This window comes from Mustela erminea, chromosome 7 (genome assembly GCF_009829155.1).
Source record: "Mustela erminea isolate mMusErm1 chromosome 7, mMusErm1.Pri, whole genome shotgun sequence".
Taxonomy (NCBI): domain Eukaryota; kingdom Metazoa; phylum Chordata; class Mammalia; order Carnivora; family Mustelidae; genus Mustela; species Mustela erminea.
Window position 1 is genome coordinate 116,844,412 of NC_045620.1, and position 19,786 is coordinate 116,864,197.

A 19,786-nucleotide genomic window follows, 5' to 3' on the forward strand; every position below is an offset into this window, starting at 1 on the left:
CACCCCTCCAGGGTGATTTCATCTCAAGTTCTTTAATTCTATTATGTCTGCAAAGACCCTTTTAATAAATAGGATTACACTAGGGCAGCTGGGTGGCACAGTCGGTTAAACACCCAACTCGGTTTCAGCTTGGGTCATGGGATCGAGCCCTATGTCGGGATCTGTGCTCCATGTAGAGTCTGCTTGAGTCTCTCTCCCTCTGCCCACCAGCCTGTGCGCACTCTCTCTCTCTCTCTCTCACTGAAATAAATAAATAAATAATTAAAAATAAATAACTAAATAAGTTCACGCTGACAGATATTGGGTGGATCTGTCTTTGGTTGGGGGGGGGCACCATTCAACCCATTACAGCAGACGTGGCTATTAGCTTTACTTTACACATGAGGAAACAGACCCAGAGAGGGTAAGTAACTTGCGCTAGGTCTTGGCAGCTCTAAGAGGCAGAACCACTTTCTCTTCTCCCCACGCTCAGGGCCTTCCGTCTTCCACTTCAAGGTCTCATCTCAAGGCAGGCACGGATCTCACCCAGATCTCTGCAGCATTTGCGTTTGGCACTCAGCCCAACCACCGAAATTGCTTCTCATTTTGCACAGGTGACCTGCAAACATGGACCAGAATATCTAGTCAGGCTGCGGAACCCTTGGGGCAAAGTGGAATGGAAAGGAGACTGGAGTGACAGGTGAACACCCAGGACAGGCTGGCGGGGGTGAGGATGGGGCAGGGCAAGCCTGCGAAGGAGGCTGCCCTCTGCACGACAATTCAACATTGTTCTTCGTGCTCTAGCTGGATCAGGAGAGCGGTCCGACGGTGAAGGTCGATCGCTCACATTTATAAGATGCTTAATGACATATAGATGGTTTTCTCATTCATTATAATAACCGAGCTAATGTTTACTGAGAGCTTGCCAGCACTGTGCTAAGCCCTTTGAATTTTTTTCCTGCCCTTATTTATTTAAAAATAAAAATTACCTTGACTTTGAGCAGGCAGAGACCTCTCTTATGTGCCTATTTCCTTCAAGCACTTTGAGTATTTATTATCTCTGTTCCTCTGAACAGTGCTCATATAGGTAGGGAATTTTATCCCCATTTTACAGATGAAGAAACTGGTGATTAGTGAATGAATCACTTAAGGTCTTTGGAGTTGAATCCGTGTTCTGTCCCGGGCACGGTTCAGTGTGCTTTGGGGCCCACTGGGTCAGAGACAGACAGATCCGGATTGGCCCGGACCTTCTGGTTCCGTGTCATGACCTCTGGGAGCTCTGCTCAGACCAGAATGGGAGTCTCTGTGTCACCCTCCAGGGATTTCGTTTCAGGCAGGAGTCTGGGTGACGTTGGGATTCACCTCCCCTTCCTCTGGATCGTAACCTGGTGCTGCCTCCTGTCTAATGTTTGAAGACAGTTGTTTTCTATATTTTGTCGCATATTTAGTTGTTTCTGTGGGGAAATACTACAGGAAAGCCTTACTCCCTTGTGATCAGGCACAAAAGTTCAAAACGATGGGCTTTGAAAATACGTAGTACCAAGGTCGTTTCAAATGTGCTCGGACATTTCGTAATTTTGTGACTTCGGGAAAGTGATTTCATCTGTTTTAGCCTCTGTTTCCCAACATCTCAAATGGCAATACAAATCCCTACCTTGCAAGCTTGTTGTTAGCCTTAGGTGAGATAAAGCCTGTGAGGGGCCTGGCCCAGAGCTTGGTGCCCTGTGAGGATGAATTACTGTTCCATGTTGTCTTTAGAAGACGGGATGTGAGATTCCATTGTTTGCAAAGCAGCTCGAGGAGGAGAGAAATAATGACACTTCTCAGCATCTCCCCCACGTCCCCCCAATCCTTCATCCCCACAGAAACACCCCTTTTCTCTTTTCAGCTCAAGTACGTGGGAGCTACTGAGCCCCAAGGAGAAGATTCTGCTGCTGAGGAAGAGTGATGATGGCGAGTTCTGGTATCTGACCTGGGGACTTGGGGCCAATGCTCTGGCTTCCATTTGGATACCCTGCCTGCCAATATTTACTGGGTGCCACACATGTGCCCGGCAGCCTCGTGTGCAGAGATCGCAAAGACCGGTTAGGGACCCGCAGCTCCCGCAAGCCGTCACAGTCCCTATGATGAGAGCTGTGACTTCTGGCGTGGCGCTCAGTGGGCACTCGGTGCCGAGCAAGGGGGCGGCCACTTCCTTCTCCCTGCTTTCTACCCTGTCTCTTGTATCTCTCAAAACACTCAAACCCAAGGTTTTATCTTTCCTGGCCTAAAAGAGAGATGAGGAAAGAAGGCATTATAAACTCTAAGCCACCTCGGAGTACCATGGCCAGACTCCCACCCACCCCAAAGCCACTCACCCCCTGTTATGAGAAGCCACCAAGACACCTTGAGTGGATGCTGTTTCTGGGTGTGTGATGGGAGCCCCACCTGCTCCCCTTTCCCTTCTCTTCTGGCCCTTACTATTAACTTCCACCCTTGTTCCCCTGGGCCCCTCTTCCCCCATTCTGCATTCTTTCTAGACTGCTGTGACCCCTCTCTCTTTGGAAGTGGTCGCTGAACTCAACAGCCCTGAAAGTACTATTAATTTCCACTTTACGGATAGGTAAACGGAGCATCAGCCAGTGCAGATAGCTTGCTTTGGGTCTCAAAGTTAGTGAGTAGGGCCTGAGGCTTTTATCAATGAACAGTTGAGAACTGACTTGTACAATTATTATCGGGCATTTATATCTCAATCCACCAGTCAGGAACGCCCCAGTTCAGCTTTATCATTGCAATCGGCACAGCAAGAATGTTTCCCCGGCACACTTTGCAGGAGGCTGCTGCCAGCGACGGGCTGGGGTTGGGGAAGTTTTCTCGATGGCCCATGTCCTCTGATGCACCCTCACACTGATCAAGGCAGCGCTGCTCTCCTGTGTCCCAGGCAGGCTCAGCTGGACAGAAGGGGGAAGTCACTGGGCTGGGGCTGGTGGGACTGCTTGGTTCTGCGCCTGATGAACAGACATTGTGCTGTGCCCCCGTCCTCTCCACAGGATGACTCTGAAGGACTTTAAAGCACATTTCATGCTTCTGGTCATCTGTAAACTGACCCCAGGCCTGCTGAGTCATGAGGTGGGCCAGAAGTGGGCCTGCACCCTGCGGGAGGGGAAGTGGGAGAAGGGGAGCACGGCCGGTGGCCGGATGAAGTCGCCCCGAGGTAAGCAGGTGCACAGGACCTGGGGTTCTGGGGGGCTGGAGTGCCAGCTTGGCCACTCCAGTGGGAAGGTGGGCATCTCGGGGGCATCCAGCTGAGTGTGAGGAATTCTGATGGTCGAGCCGCGTGCTCTGCCTCTGGGCTGTGTCCTCGGCCCCAGGAAGGGACAGGCACACATGCACGGTAGAAGGAGGGGGGTTCAATCTTTGGTGTTAGGACAAGGCCATTTCTATGCTGAAATAACCACCCCTTAAAGGCAGGCTTGAAACGGTGATTTTATCCTATGTATCAGGCCCTCCTTGCCTGGGGATTGGTGGTGAAACAAAATTAAGGATTCTCAGCTCACCGGTTACAGGAGACAAAGGTGTCTGAAATCTCAAAGTGGAGAGATTTGGTCACTGTGTCCCTTTCTCCATGCTGGAGGTGCTGAGCCATCTCTTTGGAAGGAAAGGCCTGTAGGGTGTGATCTCAGGGGGCCAGGTGCCCTTGGCTCTGGCTCCCCGCTTTCACCGTAGTAGTCCTCCCAAAGGCTGAAGTTGCCCTTCAGCTAAGGCTTTGTCCCTGTTAAAATGCAAATCTCCCTGAAATCATGGACCTATTCTCAGTTAGCTAATACAGTCCCTTCCTCAGGCAGTCAGTGCCTACGGGGCACAAAGTCTGTGCCAGGAACCGTGCTGTGCAAAGGGGCTATGGTGATGAGAAGAGCTCTTGTCTGTGTGTCTGTAGAACACAGGGTGGGAGGGGTCGGGGGGATAGAGGGGAGGCCGAGAACTCCATTCTGTCCAGATGGACCTCAGGGAGGGAATCTTAGGACAGGTGCTCTGGGTCTGTGGGAATGTGATGATCAGGGAACCAGGGCCGGGCTCACCTCACTGCGTCCTGGTCCAGACACATTCTGGAAGAACCCGCAGTTTCTGCTGTCCATCTGGAGCCCACAGGAGGACAGGAGATTCCTGATGCCCTGCAGCGTGCTGGTGTCCCTGCTCCAGAAGCCAAGGCACCGGCACCGGAACCGGAAGCCTCACCTCGCCATCGGCTTCTACCTCTTTAGGGTGAGTGGGTCTCCCGGGCATGCAGCCTCACGGGGCATCTCCCACCGCTGGGCATCCTTCCTCCTTGTTTCCTGTCCTCTTCACCATCTGTATGTCTACACACAGACCTGGGTGCTGACCTTGACTCTGTCCTTTGGGAATATGTGATCTAGAACCCATCACCTGCGGGCCCTCGAGCACCCACTTCTTCATCTGTAGAGTGGGGATGCTGATATTTATGCAAAGAGTAGACCAGAGGGACATCGTGCACCAGGGCGCCTCGTGGTGCCCGGCACACAGTCCATAAAATCAATACCGCTGTTCTTTTACTCTCCCCAAAAGTCAAGGTTGCCTTCCCTCACCCTTTCCCAGAATTCCTGATGATGGATTAAAATGTCACTGACGAGAACAGCAAGTCTTATGGGAGAGACGGGGGGCCCTTGGGGGAGCCTTCTTACATATCAGCCTCCGTTAGTTTGTTCTTGAGGAGGAGCTGCTTTCCCTGCCTAATGAGGCCTCTCTTTTCTCTGTTTTTCAGTTGAGCAAGGTGAGTGCCACCCTTGACCAGCTGGCCCCGGTTTGGAGTGCTGTCACGTGACAGGTTCAGCCTGACTGTAGGAACCTCACGGCACGTGCTGTGAGGACGTCCAGCAACAGTGCCGAAGGGATGAGCACTTGACATTCTTTCCACCCAGGGACCATGAGAAATCCTTCTGCCTCTATAGGGCTGTCTCTGAGCCTGGTGCAGAACTGATATATTTTAGAATTTATTACATGTAAGGTTAAATGAACTGACATGTGTTTCCTCAGCCCCACAAAGGAGCAATGGTGCCCATTCCTGACACGTTGTGGTTTTTCCTTTTCTCTCCTCACCCCCTTATCTCTCCACTGGAGCAGGTTGGGTTTGGCTAATCAGAGACCATCTGCATCCTGTCTCCTGGCCAAGGGCCCCAGGGCCGGCCACAAGCCCTGAGTATCATCTTAACTGGGACTCTTCCATCCTCTACCACAGTACTATGGTGACCCAAGGAAACTTCCTCCTGAGTTCTTCTGGGAAAATGGCCCCCTCAGCTGGCCCGAAGCATTTCTCACAGAGAGAGAAGTGAGTCAGGAACTACAGCTGGTGTCAGGGACGTATGTTATTGTGCCCTGCACGTCTGAGGCCGGCCAGGAGTCGGAGTTTCTCCTGAGAGTCTTCTCCAGGAAGCACATCTTTCAGTAAGGACCCAGGACTCCCCTGGCGGTTGGGGCCCCCTCTGGACAGGGGGGTATGGAGGAGGAGGAGGCAGACATGGCAGAGGATGGGGTCTGTGTGACCAACACAGGAGAGGGTAGGGAGAGCAGAAAGCTCCCTGTATGAAGAGCTCCCTTCTCCTCTTCCTCTCCGCTCTCCTAAGAAATGAACAATCTGCTAGACATGCGAGAGAAAAAGCTAGAACACGCCTGGACCTTGCCCTCCAGAAGCTCAAGGCCTGGAAAGAACAGGGATGTACGAGCAGTGGTTTATGCTACACTGTGTCCCATGCAAGTGTTTATCTACACAGGGTATTAGCAGAACATCAAGGAGGGGGATCTGAGGCAATCTCCCATGGTCCTGGGGGCAGCGGGAGTGGCATCAGGGAGGTGTTAATTTCTAGGAGATGCATGGGGGTTGTGCACACGAGGGGATGCTGTCATCAATGAATCGGCTTGGATCCGTAACTGTGTGCGAGTGAGTCAGTAGACACACTTTCCAGCCCAACATCTTCTGCTCATGATTGTTTCGATATGACAGCCCGTCAGGGCTTAGAATCCAGTTCTCTTTCTTTTTATTTCATGGTTTGGCCCTATGTATTTGACCTTGAGCCTCACTGCCTAGCAGTGCCGAGTTGTATATATGTGTAGGAGTCGCTCGGTGAGGGTGGGGACAGTGGAAGGCGTGCCAGGCGCGGAGATGAGCAGCAGCCCCAGGCACATGGAGAGGGACTAGCAGTGTGTGGGGCCACGTGGCTGGACTGTTGACTCTAAGGAGAAGTGAGGGGAGAGGTGTGAGAGCAGGGTGAGCCCACATTGGCAGATCAGCTAACAGACTTGGAGGAGGTGTTCCCTGGGGAGGGAGAATATTGGCCGAAAGGCTCCCAAGATGCCCGCCAAGGATTAATTCTGCCCTTTGTTTTCCCTCAGTGAAATTGGCTGTGACGCCAGTGCTGTTTTCTCTAAGGTACGTAGGCAGGTGAGATTCCCCATGCTGGGACCGTTTCCAAAGAATGGTGGGCTTTTCCCCTCACGTTCATGTGTCTGGGGAAGAAGTCTGCAGATCCTAAGGTCCCTAATCTATGGCACTCATACTGTGTTACTTACTGTGCCCTAAGGGTCCCTAGGTTGTGCTATTTTTTGCACCAGGAGAACTGTCCTTCTGGTCAGGTCCTTGTCATGGAGGGCCCAGAGCCGCAGGTACACGAGTTATACATTGACTTGCTTCTGCTTCTTTCTACCTCGTATTTCTTTTATCCATTTCACTGTTTGCTACTTCCCCAAAGGCAGCGAGAATTGGAAAACCAAAGGAGGTATAAATGCTGTAGTAGGAAACGTAAGAAGATGCTCAAGGTCCCACTTGGGGGAGGGGGGTCATGAAACACGAGTGTATGCATCAGCGTCCATTCATCCAGATGAATGACGAGGTCTTTCCGTGTGTCTGCTCCTCTAGGAAATAGTGGACCAAAATGAAGGGCAGGATGAATTCTTCACTAAACTCTTTGAGAAGGTAAGTTGGCCAGAGGTGGTGGCGAGCCGAGGGCAAACCAGGGGACAGAGTGGAGCCTAGAATTCCATGGAGGGTGTGTTTGCAGCCGCCTGACCTTGAGTACGAAGTGTGATGTAAGGCTACTCTTTCCCAAACTGCCACTTTCTATTCAAGTCCTCACGTTTTTAGACAAGTAAGCGGAAGAGGATTGTCTCCAGAAGACTCCTGTAAAATACGAAATCTGTTCTTGAAAGCGACATTGATTTGTTAGTTGTAGGAGAAATAGCTTTAATCTTTAATTCCTAAGAAAATGGAATTGAGAGTTAAGAATCATTGCTGGCGGTGGTGTAGAGTGTGATGACCAACTCTAGGGGCCTGGCGGGGAGGGTGGCCCAAGGAGGAAGACCCCTTTGGGGGTCACCTAGAGAAGGGATAGGGCTGGGAAGAGGGCAATAGGGAAGGGGAGGGCCTGGGGCTGCATACCTGGTCCCCTTGAGGCCTTTCCTTGCCCTGACCCAGATCACAAGGCCAGCGGTGTGAGGTAGGGCTCTGGAGGCCACTCTGTCCCTAACCTGCAGGATGCTAGATCCGCTGAGGAACAAGATACGAAGTGCACTAGAAATCTGGCGTCGGACTGTGTAGTGATGTCATTAAAACTAGAAAAGCATGAGCTCCTTGTGTTACTCTGGATTTAATTCACAACATGCCTGCCCCTCATCTTCTCTCATATTCTCCCCTGGTATTTTTGCCTAATGTAGCCAGAGAGGATAGACAGAATCTTACATGTGTTGTTCATAAATGTTTTCCTCTCTACCAGGGATTTCCAAACATTTTCTGTTGCAGTCCTTTTTATGTTTTTTTTTAAGAATTTATTTCTGTTGCAGTCTTTTTATCAAATGGAATCTCATTGAGAACCCCAATATATATATAAAACAGATAAAAATAAATTATGAATGTGTATCTATTTTATAAGTCACATTGAAGATATATTTTATATGTATATTTTAAAGTTAAATTTTTTTTAAGATTTTATTTATTTATTTGCGAGTGAAAGAGAATGTAAGAGAGCACTCAGCAGGGAGCCCGATGCAGGGCTCAATCCCAGGACTCTAGATCATGACCTAAGCAGAAGGCAGATCCTTAATTGACTGAGCCACCCAGGAACCCTTTTTAAAGTTACATGTCGGTATAAAAGTTGCTTCTGATGAACTTTAGAACTTGGAGCCTTGGCTGAAGATATCTTATTAAGAATAAAATTCAGGGACGCCTGGGTGGCTCAGTGGGTTAAAGCCTCTGCCTTCGGCTCAGGTCATGATCCCAGGGTCCTGGGATCGAGTCCCGCCTCGGGCTCTCTGCTCGGCGGGGAGCCTGCTTCCTCCTCTCTCTCTGACTGCCTCTCTGCCTCCTTGTGATTTCTGTCTGTCAAATAAATAAATAAATCTTTAAAAAAAAAAGAATAAAATTCAAACCAAATTGTTTGCTGAACTCCTGAAGCATCTTGATAAAACCCAGTTGGAAAAACACCATTATTACAATGCTTCCTACAAGTTCCGTCCTGCTGGGGTTTCCTGGACTTGACTCCCCTGGCTTACTTACTCTGCCCGGAAGGGACATATATACCGTGCTGAACAGGTGCTGTAGTGACTTCCCAGCCCCCTTCTCCCGCAGCCCCTCTGCATCTAATGAGCCTTCGGTAATGATAATTTTCTCCTGCCACTCTGCTCCCACTTCAGTATCCAGAAATAAATGCAGTGCAGCTGCAGAAGATCCTGAACCACATGACCTGGCCAAGTGAGTATTTCAGAGTCATCCTGTAGGACTCAGGGGGCATGGCTGTTCTGAACTCAGGGTCTGCTCTCTTTCTCCTGTGGGACATGTGAGTTGCTGCACGACGGTCCCCTAGGCAGCTGTGTCTTACATCAGAGTGGGTCATGTAGTGGTAGAGAAATTTATACAGCTTGGAAAACAGTTATTTCCTTTCTTGTTTGGGGGGTTTTGTTTAGTTTTTGCTTGCTGAGTTTGAGTGTGTAGAGATGTATGGCTGTGAAAATAAAGATTTCTGATGTTTTGCTAGTTTGAGAATATCTGAGTACTTCTTTCTTGGCATATAGATTCCATGTGGAAGGACTGTATCCAGCCTGACCTATACATATTGTATTTATATACAATATAAGTACTGACTACCCCCCCCCCCCCGGGAGCCTTCTAATAAACTCATATTTAAGTTGAGCAACCTACTAAAATTTGAAGGAGGGGAACACATCCCCTCAGAGGGCTGCAAATGGCCAGTGTGGATGCCTTCATATGAAACCTGAGGTAAATTATTAAGAAAGCTTAAAGCCCGTGGAAAATTTTTTATATGTATATTTCAAGTGGGAAGCACATGATTTCTCCAGAGAGAAGAATGAAGTTCAAAATGAAAAAAGTAAACCAAACAATTAAAGAGTATTTGCCACCTAACATATGTGATCGCTTCTCCTTTATATGAAGCCAAGACTTCAGACCCAAACAAATTATAGTCCAGGGTGTTGTATAACTCAGAGCTTGAAATAATTTCCAGATGGTTCCTCATTGCCAAATTCAGGTATCATAAAAGAGCCAGAAGGAGAGATTCTAGAAATTATATAAGAATCCCCCCCCCCCACCACACACACACACCCCAGAAAGTAAATTCTAGGGAAATTATCTAGAAGAGATGGCTTGAGCACATTTATAATTTTTTAAATGTTTTGAACACAAGTATGCAAAATGGTTTCCCAAAGAATGTGTGGGCGGATCACTTTCATTTAGTCCTATGAGAGAATTTTTGGATTGACAGCTCAGAGAACTACTGCGGTTTTGGGTGAACTCCTTGGTAAAGTACCTGATGGAGAATGATGACGTGTGGGTTGGAAAGTAGCAATAGAGATGTAGTCACAAGTCTGATAACCATTCCCAAGAGTTACATAAATACAAAACCAGAGGGGGTAATTCTGTGTCCTAGATGAGAGTCGGCAAGTATAGATGAGAGTCCCAGGTTTCTACCCTTGGTCCCCTTCACTTCCTCAGCTTTTATCCATGACTCAGAAGAGGATACAGGAGGTGGGCTTATCAGATTTGTAGATGGCACAAAGCTGGAAGGAATTCTGCTATAATAGATAGCAGAATTGAAATTCAGAATGCTCTTAGCAAGCTGTGCCCAAGCCCAAAAGATGAAACAGAGTCAGGATGATAATTAAAAACTGACATTTCATTATTTTTTTTATAAAAATTGATCGCATGAGTTCCTGGCAGACGAGATCTCATTTTCATGGCAGCTTATGTGAAAGATATCTGGTTAATTTAGTTGACCTGGAACTTAACACGAGCTCACAGTTTCAAGTTGCTGCTAAGTAAGCTAATCTAAATTCAGGCTATATTTAATGGAAACCTTTAGATTTGTATTTCTGAAATTGCGTTCCAAGGAGTATTAGACACTATGAAGTTTTAGGAAGTGTTCCATGAAGCAGAAGGGGTTAGACTCTGTGGTCAATTGTGCTCGGGAAATTCTGCATTAAACAAAAACAAAATTTTAATGTTGGCTTCTCAGTACCTATTATAGGCTACGATGCACGGTGAATGGAGAAAAGGGTCCATAAATGCAAAATATTTCAAATACAGTTGAACTCAAGACCCTTTCTCTGCAGAACATCATTGTTGGAATATAATTTGGGGAATACAGCTTGAAGATTTGGAAAGTCATAGCCCCGCTGTACTCTGTCTGCTTCATTAAACCACAACCGAAGGAGTGCATTCTGGTCTTGGTACCGCGTGTAGAGAGAAGATGGCAAAGCATAGGGTCTAAAGGAAGGCTAAGAGAGCTTAGAAGCCATGTTTAGAGTAGAGGGGAGATGTTGAAGAGACATAAGCCTGTTTATGCCTTTCCGGAGGCAGAACTTGGACTAGGGACTAATTTTGGAGGAGGTTCCTTTGGAAGTAACCTAAATTCCTCCTTACTGGAGCTCTCCATCTGTATGAAAAAGTGAACACCCATGCCTGAGAGACCGTCCACCAAACATCTGGAGAAAGGATCCCCCAGTTTAGGTGGGGCTCGAACAAATTGATCTTCCAGCTCTCTTGCAGATTTGGGGATCCGTGACTCTGTGAGGTACCTAAGTCCTAGGTACCTGGGGCCACGGTCACCAGCCTACATGGAGGCAAAACTGCGTTGTGATCGTGTCGTCTCTGCGAGGGTTTATGGTGCTCCCTGGGTGAACCATAGCTGAGCCCTTTCTCTCTGCTGCCCTCTTGTTCTTACTCCCTGCTACCCCCCATAAATGACAGTCATTAGAACCTACAGGTGGCCTAGATAGCTCGGCCTCTTCCTGTTCAGAAAAGGGCTGTGCCATCCTAGGGCCACCTCCATGCACACTCTTTCTGTCCCTCTGCAGGTCTGGGGAGCGCCCGGCCTCTCTTCAGCCTGGACGCCTGCCAGGGGATCCTGGCCCTGCTGGACGTATCTTTTCAGGTTTGGGGCAGGAGGCCCGCCGCTGCTGTTGGAGAATTTCGCACTGGGCCAAGCTGCCTGGGTTTGAATCCCAACCTAAGCGCTTCCTAGCCGTTTGATCTCCAACAAGTCACGCAGCCTCGTTGTGGGTTCAGGTCCTTGAGTGCAGCAACGATGCTATTAAAAGCTGCTCTGTAGAATCAACGGGAGAATGTGGGGTAACCCAGGCCTGGTGCTTGGTGCTGTCATCCAAGGAGTCCTGAGTATTACCTGTGAATAACAAGAATCTTACTTGCCGATAGTGGGGATGAGGCAGCCACAGGTGCTGGTTAGGAGCAATCCTCCGGGTAACAAAGAAGCTGCCACAGGAGCCTCAGGCTCCCGAGTTTTCCGGCTGGTGACCAGGCCATGGCTGCTCCTCTTTGCAGAGCAGGAAAGCAGAGTAAGCCCCATGGCACGCCACCGACTCTCTTTTCCTGGCTCTCAGCCCTGTGACGTTTCTAGCAAACCCTCTGACTTTCTAAGTGGACCATTGAATGGCAGTTTCATTATCCAGGGTACAGAGAGGCACGTGGAATGGATAGTATGTGTCCGGGGTGGGAGGAAGTGAAAGTTACAAGTAACAAAGGGGGTCTTTGCAGAAATGTTGCAGAGGATGGTGTGTGGCCGCAGGCAGGTGTGCTAGGCGTCGGGGGAGGGCGCAGCCTTATCGCCGGCTGTAGGAACCTCAACAGGATCGTACTCTCGGAGCCCCCATTTTATCATCCATTTGGGGAGTAGTGAATATCTACCTCACCTGGGTGGTGAGAATGAAGTAACATAGGTCAAGCCTGTAACTCGGGCTCCAAGAAGACCTGCGTGTGGCGGTATTTGACCCAGTCTCTCTGATGCAGAGCTATTTGGACATGATCTACAAGGCCCAATCATTAAGTTTTTAACGTTTTATAAAATGACTAAATGTAAGAGCTGCCCTATGATGGACTCCCTCCAGAAGCTGGTTTTAACAATAATGGAGAAAAAAAGTGACCCTTTTTTTTTTTTTTTAAATTTAAATCCCATCAAATAGTCTGTGTCGGAATATCCTGTCTCCCTAAGTGCTAGCACTTAGGTCATCACCGTCATGCCCACTGTCCTCAAACTTCTCCCTGTGCGGCTGTGTTTCTGGCTCCTTCTGTCCCTTCCTAGCAAGGGCGGGGGCGCTCTGGGCTGGACGGACTAGCCAGCAGAAGCCAGGCAGGGCTATGAGACAAGGAGCAGGGCTGTCCACCAATGGCACCCTGTTGTGCGGAGGGCCCGCTGCTGCTCCCAGAGGTGTGACAGCAACTCCCCAGGCGGCTTTGACCTTAACCCTCTATCAGCTTAATGCTTCCGGCACTGTGAGCATTCAGGAGTTCAGAGACCTGTGGAAGCAGCTGATGCTCTATCAGGTAAGAACAAGTCTTCCCTAGACCTCCTTGCTAGGGCGGGGGTATGGGCAGAGATGGCAGTTCTGCGAAGCCGTGTAAGCACCACTCCCTTTCAGCTCCATGTACCCCACTGGTCACCCCGCAGCTCTCCCCTCCCTTTGGTGCGCCCGCCTTCCCTCTCTCCTAAACTCAGCCTGTTGCAAGAGTCTCCTGGATTTCTAAAGGGCACGTCTGATCATGTTGCTTCCTTGATGAAAGCTTTTTGAAGACCCCCTGTGGTCTTTGGATAAGGTCTGAGCTCCTTAGCAGGAAAATTAAAGTCCTGCATCAGCTGGCTTCTTCCTCCTTGCCCAGTTCTTACTGACCACCATCTCTCTTCTCTCCTGGGTCCAAAAGTCAGCAGGCCTTCAAGGTTCGGAGAATGCGCCTAAGTCAAGCACATTTAGCTATGCTCAGATTGTCTATCTGCGTGACAAAAAAACCCCACTCCTTTTCTCAGAAGCCCAGACCCTCTGCCTACTCCTGTCCTGGCAGCAGGCCATGCTGGCGGGGTCCCACTATGGCCGCTGCAGCGTGGATGCTGGGACACGGCGGGGCGGGGGGGGGCAGTTGGCTCACAGGTGATGCTTGCGAACACCTGATTCCCAAGCCTTTGGTTTGGGTTCTACGCAGGAGGTTTTCCACAAGCACGACAGCCACCGGTTGGGATACCTGAACAGGACTCAGCTGCGGGCGGCCATGAGGGACGCAGGTAAGCCCAGGCCGAGTAGGTCCTGAGGGACGCACCTGCTCTGGGCTGGGAGGGGTGGGGTGGGGCATCACTTCTCAAGTAATCCCAAGGCACAGAGCTGCTCCCCAGGTCCAGAGGCCTGAGGCTGTGGATCTGCAAATCACAGAAACGTGTGTTATTACTGGTCACAGCTGACAGTACTGAAGTGCTGAAGGTTCGGGCATCCACACTCTGGTTTAATCACCCACGCTGAGGGCTAATCCCCACTCAACAAAGAAGCAGTTACCAGTCAGAAAATTTCGTAAATTTGTCTGGAGCTTGAATCCAGGACTAGCAGACCCCAAAAGGGATGTTCTGGACCACTCTTGGACAGACTGCCTCCTGCCTTGAAGGCCAGCATCCCACTCTATAAAAAGATCCTCATGCTGGTGGCCTAAGGGGGTGGAAATGGGGAGTCGAGATGGAGATAACGTTAAGGGACTAACTAACTGAGCAGTCCATACTGAACCTCATGAAAGAAGACCCCCATGTTATCAGGATTCGGGTCCTAGAAGGGGAGGGACAGCTGCAGGGGCTTCAGGTAGAGGGGCGGGGGCACGAGGTCCCCAGCACCCAGGCAGGAATCTGTGTCTGACGCAGGGATCGTGCTCAGTGACGACATCTGCCAGCTGATGCTTGTCCGCTACGGCGGCCCCCGCCTCCAGATGGACTTTGTCAGCTTCGTCCACCTAATGCTGCGTGCGGAGAGCATGGAGGGTGAGCTGGTGGGAAGGAGGCAGGGTGGGAGCCTCCCCTGCACTCCTTGTGGATTTCCCCCTGTCCCCAGTTCAAGCAGGAGAGAGGACAGATGCTGGGGCAGAAACAACGGGCCAGGAGCTATAGGGACACGCTGGCTCTGTGCCTGAGAACCCCGCCTGCATGGCCCCAGACTCATGTACACCCCACCTGTCCCTGGGCCAAAGGTCTGAGGCAGCTCACTTGCCCTCGTAAAGTGTGGCCACATAGGGCTGAAACCAGGCTCCTGGCAGAGGGGACGGGTAGGAGGAGCCAGTGGCTAATGTTTCCATCACGCGTTAGCTGTGTTCCTTGCTGCTGCATTTTCACAGGTGCCTTCCAGAACTTAACCCAAGATGGCAAAGGGATATACCTCCAGAAGCCAGAGGTAAGCCTTTGTCCCTGGGGCGGTCGCATACCGTCTTAGACAGAGGGGGCCACAGCGGGTCCAGGCTCTCATGAACGAGTGGGGTTCTGGGGCCTTCGTTCTGCTGAGCTGGGGAGGTAGCCCCTCACTCACGGTACTTCTCCATTCATTGGTCCACTCTTTACTGAGCACTCAGTCTGTGCTGGGTGCATAGGCAGGGACCTACACTCTGGCTCAATGGACCCAATGATTGTGACCGCAGTAATGCCATGGGACAAATCCACCCAACTGTGACAGCAACACTCACTGAGTTCCCCAGTTACACGTCTGGGAGTCAGTGGGTCTCGGTTGGCTGGCTTATGATGGGTGGGTGAACTGGGGACTTTGCCGGTACCTTCATTGAGGAAGCTCTGGCCGGGCTGGTCTCATTGTCTCCGGACAATAGCAGAAGTACAGAGGAGCGAGCTTACACACGCAAGGTCTCCAAGGTCAGGCACATTGTGTTGTGCAATTCCTTCTGTTGTCTAAAGCAAGTCATGTGGCCAAGTCCACTTCCAACACATGGGGAATAGCCTTCTCTGTCATGAGAGGCACCACAGAGCCTCTTGTAGAGGGCATGGACACAGAGTGGGCAAGGACCCAGGCCAGCAATGAACTCCAGCACAAACAGAAATAGGGCAGCTGGTCTGAATAGGGCATTTCACAGAGGCCTTTCTGGAGGAGGTAACATCAAAGTGGAAACCTTGAAGATCAGAAGGAGCCAGGGAGGCTGAGTGGAGAGTAGGAAAGGCTCAGGCTAGAGGGAACAGTGTGTGTGGTCCTGGCGGGAGTAGAGAGAATGACAACTGGATCAAGATGAATCTGAAAAGATCAAGGTCAGATCTCTCTCAAGAGCTGGCCTAGCCTTCCCCCTAGGGGCAGGGATTCTGATCTTGACTGGGTAGCCTCTTCTCAAACCTCATACAGTGGTTTGCGTGTAATAAGAGGCTTGACAAATGTTCGTTGAGTGAATGAGATGATATGGCAACAAGACAAATGTGTGCCTGACACCGACGGTCTTCCCTGATGAATCAAACCGCACGGATTTACTGAGCACCTACTACTCTATGTCCGACGTGGGTCCAGGTAGTGTTTCCTGCAAAGACATAGGAAGCTGGAAATAAATTATGTTTTTCCTTTGTAAAAACACATCCTCCATTTAGTCTGCTTTAAAAGAGTCTAGTAAAAGCAGAGGTTTCTTCCTTGACCTCAAATGTCCATTCTACGTAGTATCTTTCCAAGATATCGGGATACTCAGCATGTGTCTTGCCTCAGTCACAGTCCTATCTGAATGTGAAGCTAGGAGTCAGCTGGAGGGGCAGTGGTTAGAATTTTCTGAGCCCATCTCCATCTCAAATCCCCAAGCCCATGTCCTGATCCCAGGCAGTAACTTCATAGCATAGGCTGAGAATTGGGAGAGCAGGAAAACATGAATGTGCCATTGAAATGGGCAGCCCAGAGCCCTAGCTGGATCCAGCAGAGCAATGTGCCATCATGGGAAGAGAACTGGACAGAGACCCGAGGTGAGCCCACAGCACTGCTTGTAACTAGCTGTGGGATCCTCGTCGAATCAACTTCAGTATGCCTGGGTCTCAGTTTCCCCACATGTGAAATGAGTGACCTGGGTTAGGTCGTCTCTAAGATCCTCTTCAGCTCTGAGCATCTCTGGCTGCACGAGAAGGAGATCCTCAGGGCCATCCAAGGACGTCTACAGGGAGTGGCAGCCAACTGGTTTGAATTTCACACTGGTTTTCTCTGATGCCATGGGTAACTCCAACCTTGTCATCTTCCTCACCAACATCATTAGCAGTATCGTTCTGATGTAAATGGCCTGGGAAGTGGTTTCTCCAGAGGTCCTCTGTATGTGAGACAGAGGGACTGTGCATCACACCCACATAAAGCTGTCAGACAAATGGGCCCATAAATGGAAACATGTAGACTAGCTCTAATGGATTTCTGCTACCCAGTTGGTCCACACACCTGCACACTGCTGTCCCGAGCACGCCAAATTGAATTCATGGCAGAAAATTGCATTGAGAATTGAATACAGAATCAGCCTGCATCTTGGGTATCATCATTCACTCACACCCTGAGAAGTCAAGGTTGATTATATTTCAGGTTGATTTATACTTACTACCAGATGGTGTGGTCCCTCTGGCTAAACCATCCATTACTGTCCTGTCTCCATGGCTTCTCAGGAACAAGAGGGGAGGAGGTCCCAGTCCTGTGTCAAGCTCCAGGGTCTGGTGACTGAAAAATGAAGCACCCTTAGCTGAATGTCAGGGATCTGCCTGAACTGACCATAATTTGCTTCCCCATTATGTCCAGTGGCTGATGATGACTCTGTACTCCTGAGAAGGCTGGGGCCCTGTCTGTCTTCGCTGAGGACTTTGCATACAGCTCAGAGGTGGCTTTTGGCGGACACCAGTCCACATGCAACCCATTTACAGTTCTTCAGGACCACGTCTCCAGTCATCATCTTCTCAGAGGGGAAGATTTCTTTTCTGCAGACCTCTCTTTTGGATAGGCAGTGTGCAAAAAGGGAAAGGAGTTAGCAGAGATTGCTTTGGACTTGTAAAGACCAATGGCCATTCTCAGGCCACAACCTTTTCACAAGCAAAGATATTACCTGATGTGACCTAAGCAAACTGATTCCAGGGTTGGTGTCTCAATCTTTAACAATCCTTCCTTCATGACCGTCCAGCTTCAGTGACCTCAGCCGAATGTTATCCCATTTGGGGCAGTAGTCTAGGTTTCAAGACCCGAGGAGAGACTAATATGCCCTTAAAAAACTGCGCCAGCTTCTAGAAATCGATAGAGGCCTAGGCTAGATTTCAACCGTGTGGAGGTGGGGTGAGGCTCTAGTGAGCTTTCGAGAACATGGAAAATGAGAGGATTGGCGGGGTCCAGGTGGGTTGGGCCAGCTCTGACCTTTGAGGGCACTGGACGGTCTTCTGCTCCAGGATCTCCAGGTGGTTGAAATTGGGGCGGGAACCATTGGATTTGTAACACTTGAGTTCTCCAAGGGCTTCCTGCATATAATAGATGCCAGTCTGTTTACTTGACCTCTGGACTATCAGATCCATTTCAGATCAGTCCCCAAAGCCTCCGTGTGCCTACTTTAAAGAAGAGCAACCTGTCCGTGCTGTAGTATAAAGCTGAGTAGTGGATGGTTAGTGTCTCTGATTTTTTGAACTACCATGCTGCCGCATCTTCACAGCATCCCTTCCAGCCCCAGAGCCTGGAGGAAAACCAGAATAAAGTCCATCTTCCAAAGTCCATATATTTTACTCACAGCTTAGTGACTCAGGGCCATTTGTTAAAATTCTATTTACTCTTGATTTCCAAACTGTTCTAATAGACATGACTGTCTGGTTTCCAAGCCCATAAAAGACTCAGGGAGGAAGCTGAATGATGGGATAAAAGGGTGTCTGTTGGCAGAACCAAAGGAAACTTGACAGTCCGATAAGTGGGCACTGAAGAAGGAGCAAACACTTTCTAAGCACGGCTTAGGGAAGTCAAAAAGTATTTCACTTAGAGAAAACTTTGTTGATTCCAAATGATGAAATGTAAAATGGTTTTCCATGAAGTTCCAGGTACATGAGATATTACTGATTGTATAAATGATGATCATGTATCATAGCCAGGATTTTTATGTTTATTTATTTGTCAGTATCTCTGTCCTTAGATTCTGTCATTGTAAATATTTGTTTTATTTTATTTTTTTTTTAAGATTTTATTTATTTATTTGACAGACAGAGATCACAAGTAGGCAGAGAGGCAGGCAGAGAGAGAGAGGGAAGCAGGCTTCCCGCGGAGCAGGGAACCCGAAGCGGGGCTCGATCCCAGGACCCTGAGATCATGACCCGAGCCGAAGGCAGCAGCCCAAACCACTGAGCCACCCAGGCGCCCCAAATATTTGTTTTAATTAAATAGCTCTTGCTTTGGTTCCATGAAGGCAGTGTGGGAGATTTTTGGAGCAAGGAAGATGATACCTTGATCCCATTCACGACCCGTGGGTTACAGTATAGTAGTTTTGCTTGGCGCTGAAGGTGTTTATAACGAAGTTAATTAAGTCTGACAGAACCTCCCTTTTAGCTTCTCAGTGGTCTGAACTGCCTTCCTACGTCACTCATATGTTCCCCCCGCTCGCCTGGGCCTATCACTGTGGTAAGTCAGATGCCCCGTGCCATGCTGACCTCCTCCCCCATTCCTTCCAGTGCCCCCCAAAGCTGAGGGCCAGAGACCAGGGGCAGAGCCGTTTTCCCACCCAAATATCCCTTCCCCATCCTCTGTCACTCTGGGGCATGTGAGGCAAGTAAATGTCTGGGACAGGATGGGCCTCACAAGAGTCAATGAGGTCAGGCCCAAGGTCTGAGAGGCGGGCAGCTGCATTTCCCAGAAGTCAGAAGCCAGAAGTTTGATCCTGACTGAGACAAGCAGGAAGTGTGCAAACCCAGCAAAGGATTAGCAAGAAATCAGTCCTCAGGTGCCAAGACAGGTGAGGTCAGGGAGTCTAGAAAGTTGGGGTGTCCACCCGTCCACCATAAGCAGGCAGAGCATACCAGGCTGAGCACTGGTGCAAGCTTTTAAAATCTCAGGAAAAGAAAAGGAAAAAAGACCCGAACTGGTGAAAAAAAAAAAAGGATAGTTCCAAGACCAGGACTAAAATACCTGCCCTTTCTTTACCCCTGTTTTTTCTCGCTTCCTTCTCTCATGTTTTGTACAAAAACTCAGCCACCAAAAAGAACCTTCTAGATTCCAGTTGGAGCCTGGGGCAAGGCAGTCAGCAGCTGACTGTAAATAGCACTGTTTCCCTGCCACTGTCATGCTGGGTTAGAGAAATGGTTTTAGCCTCTGGGATTCTCAATCTGATGTTTCCCCAGTGAAATATCTGCATTTATATTTATAATGGGGAAAAAGGAGGAAATGAGTTTCATGGGTCATGGGTAGGTCAAAGTGGGCCAGCTGTGCTGGGCTGAGTTTTGGAGCAAGCTGTGCGTCCAGCAGTCCGGGAGCTTTGGAAAGATGGCCATCTGGGGTCACTGGCCCCAGGTCCTGAGTACCAGCTCATTTCCAGTGC

General features: G+C 49.6%; 1 protein-coding gene across 1 annotated transcript in view; it reads left to right on the plus strand.

The window, feature by feature from the left end:
* The window catches only part of CAPN14 (calpain 14), a 54,767-nt gene extending 36,367 nt beyond the window's left edge, over window positions 1–18,400 (plus strand). Inside the window, exons 9-23 of the mRNA XM_032353050.1 lie at window positions 594–679; window positions 1,868–1,942; window positions 3,009–3,172; window positions 4,058–4,221; window positions 4,739–4,747; window positions 5,213–5,418; window positions 6,364–6,400; window positions 6,887–6,943; window positions 8,656–8,713; window positions 11,332–11,396; window positions 12,746–12,814; window positions 13,466–13,544; window positions 14,163–14,279; window positions 14,630–14,685; window positions 17,032–18,400. Of these exons, the coding sequence (XP_032208941.1) occupies window positions 594–679; window positions 1,868–1,942; window positions 3,009–3,172; window positions 4,058–4,221; window positions 4,739–4,747; window positions 5,213–5,418; window positions 6,364–6,400; window positions 6,887–6,943; window positions 8,656–8,713; window positions 11,332–11,396; window positions 12,746–12,814; window positions 13,466–13,544; window positions 14,163–14,279; window positions 14,630–14,685; window positions 17,032–17,058 (1,269 nt within the window). The 3' untranslated portion in view covers window positions 17,059–18,400. The remainder of the gene's footprint in view (window positions 1–593; window positions 680–1,867; window positions 1,943–3,008; window positions 3,173–4,057; window positions 4,222–4,738; window positions 4,748–5,212; window positions 5,419–6,363; window positions 6,401–6,886; window positions 6,944–8,655; window positions 8,714–11,331; window positions 11,397–12,745; window positions 12,815–13,465; window positions 13,545–14,162; window positions 14,280–14,629; window positions 14,686–17,031) is intronic.
* Window positions 18,401–19,786: the final 1,386 nt, after the last annotated feature.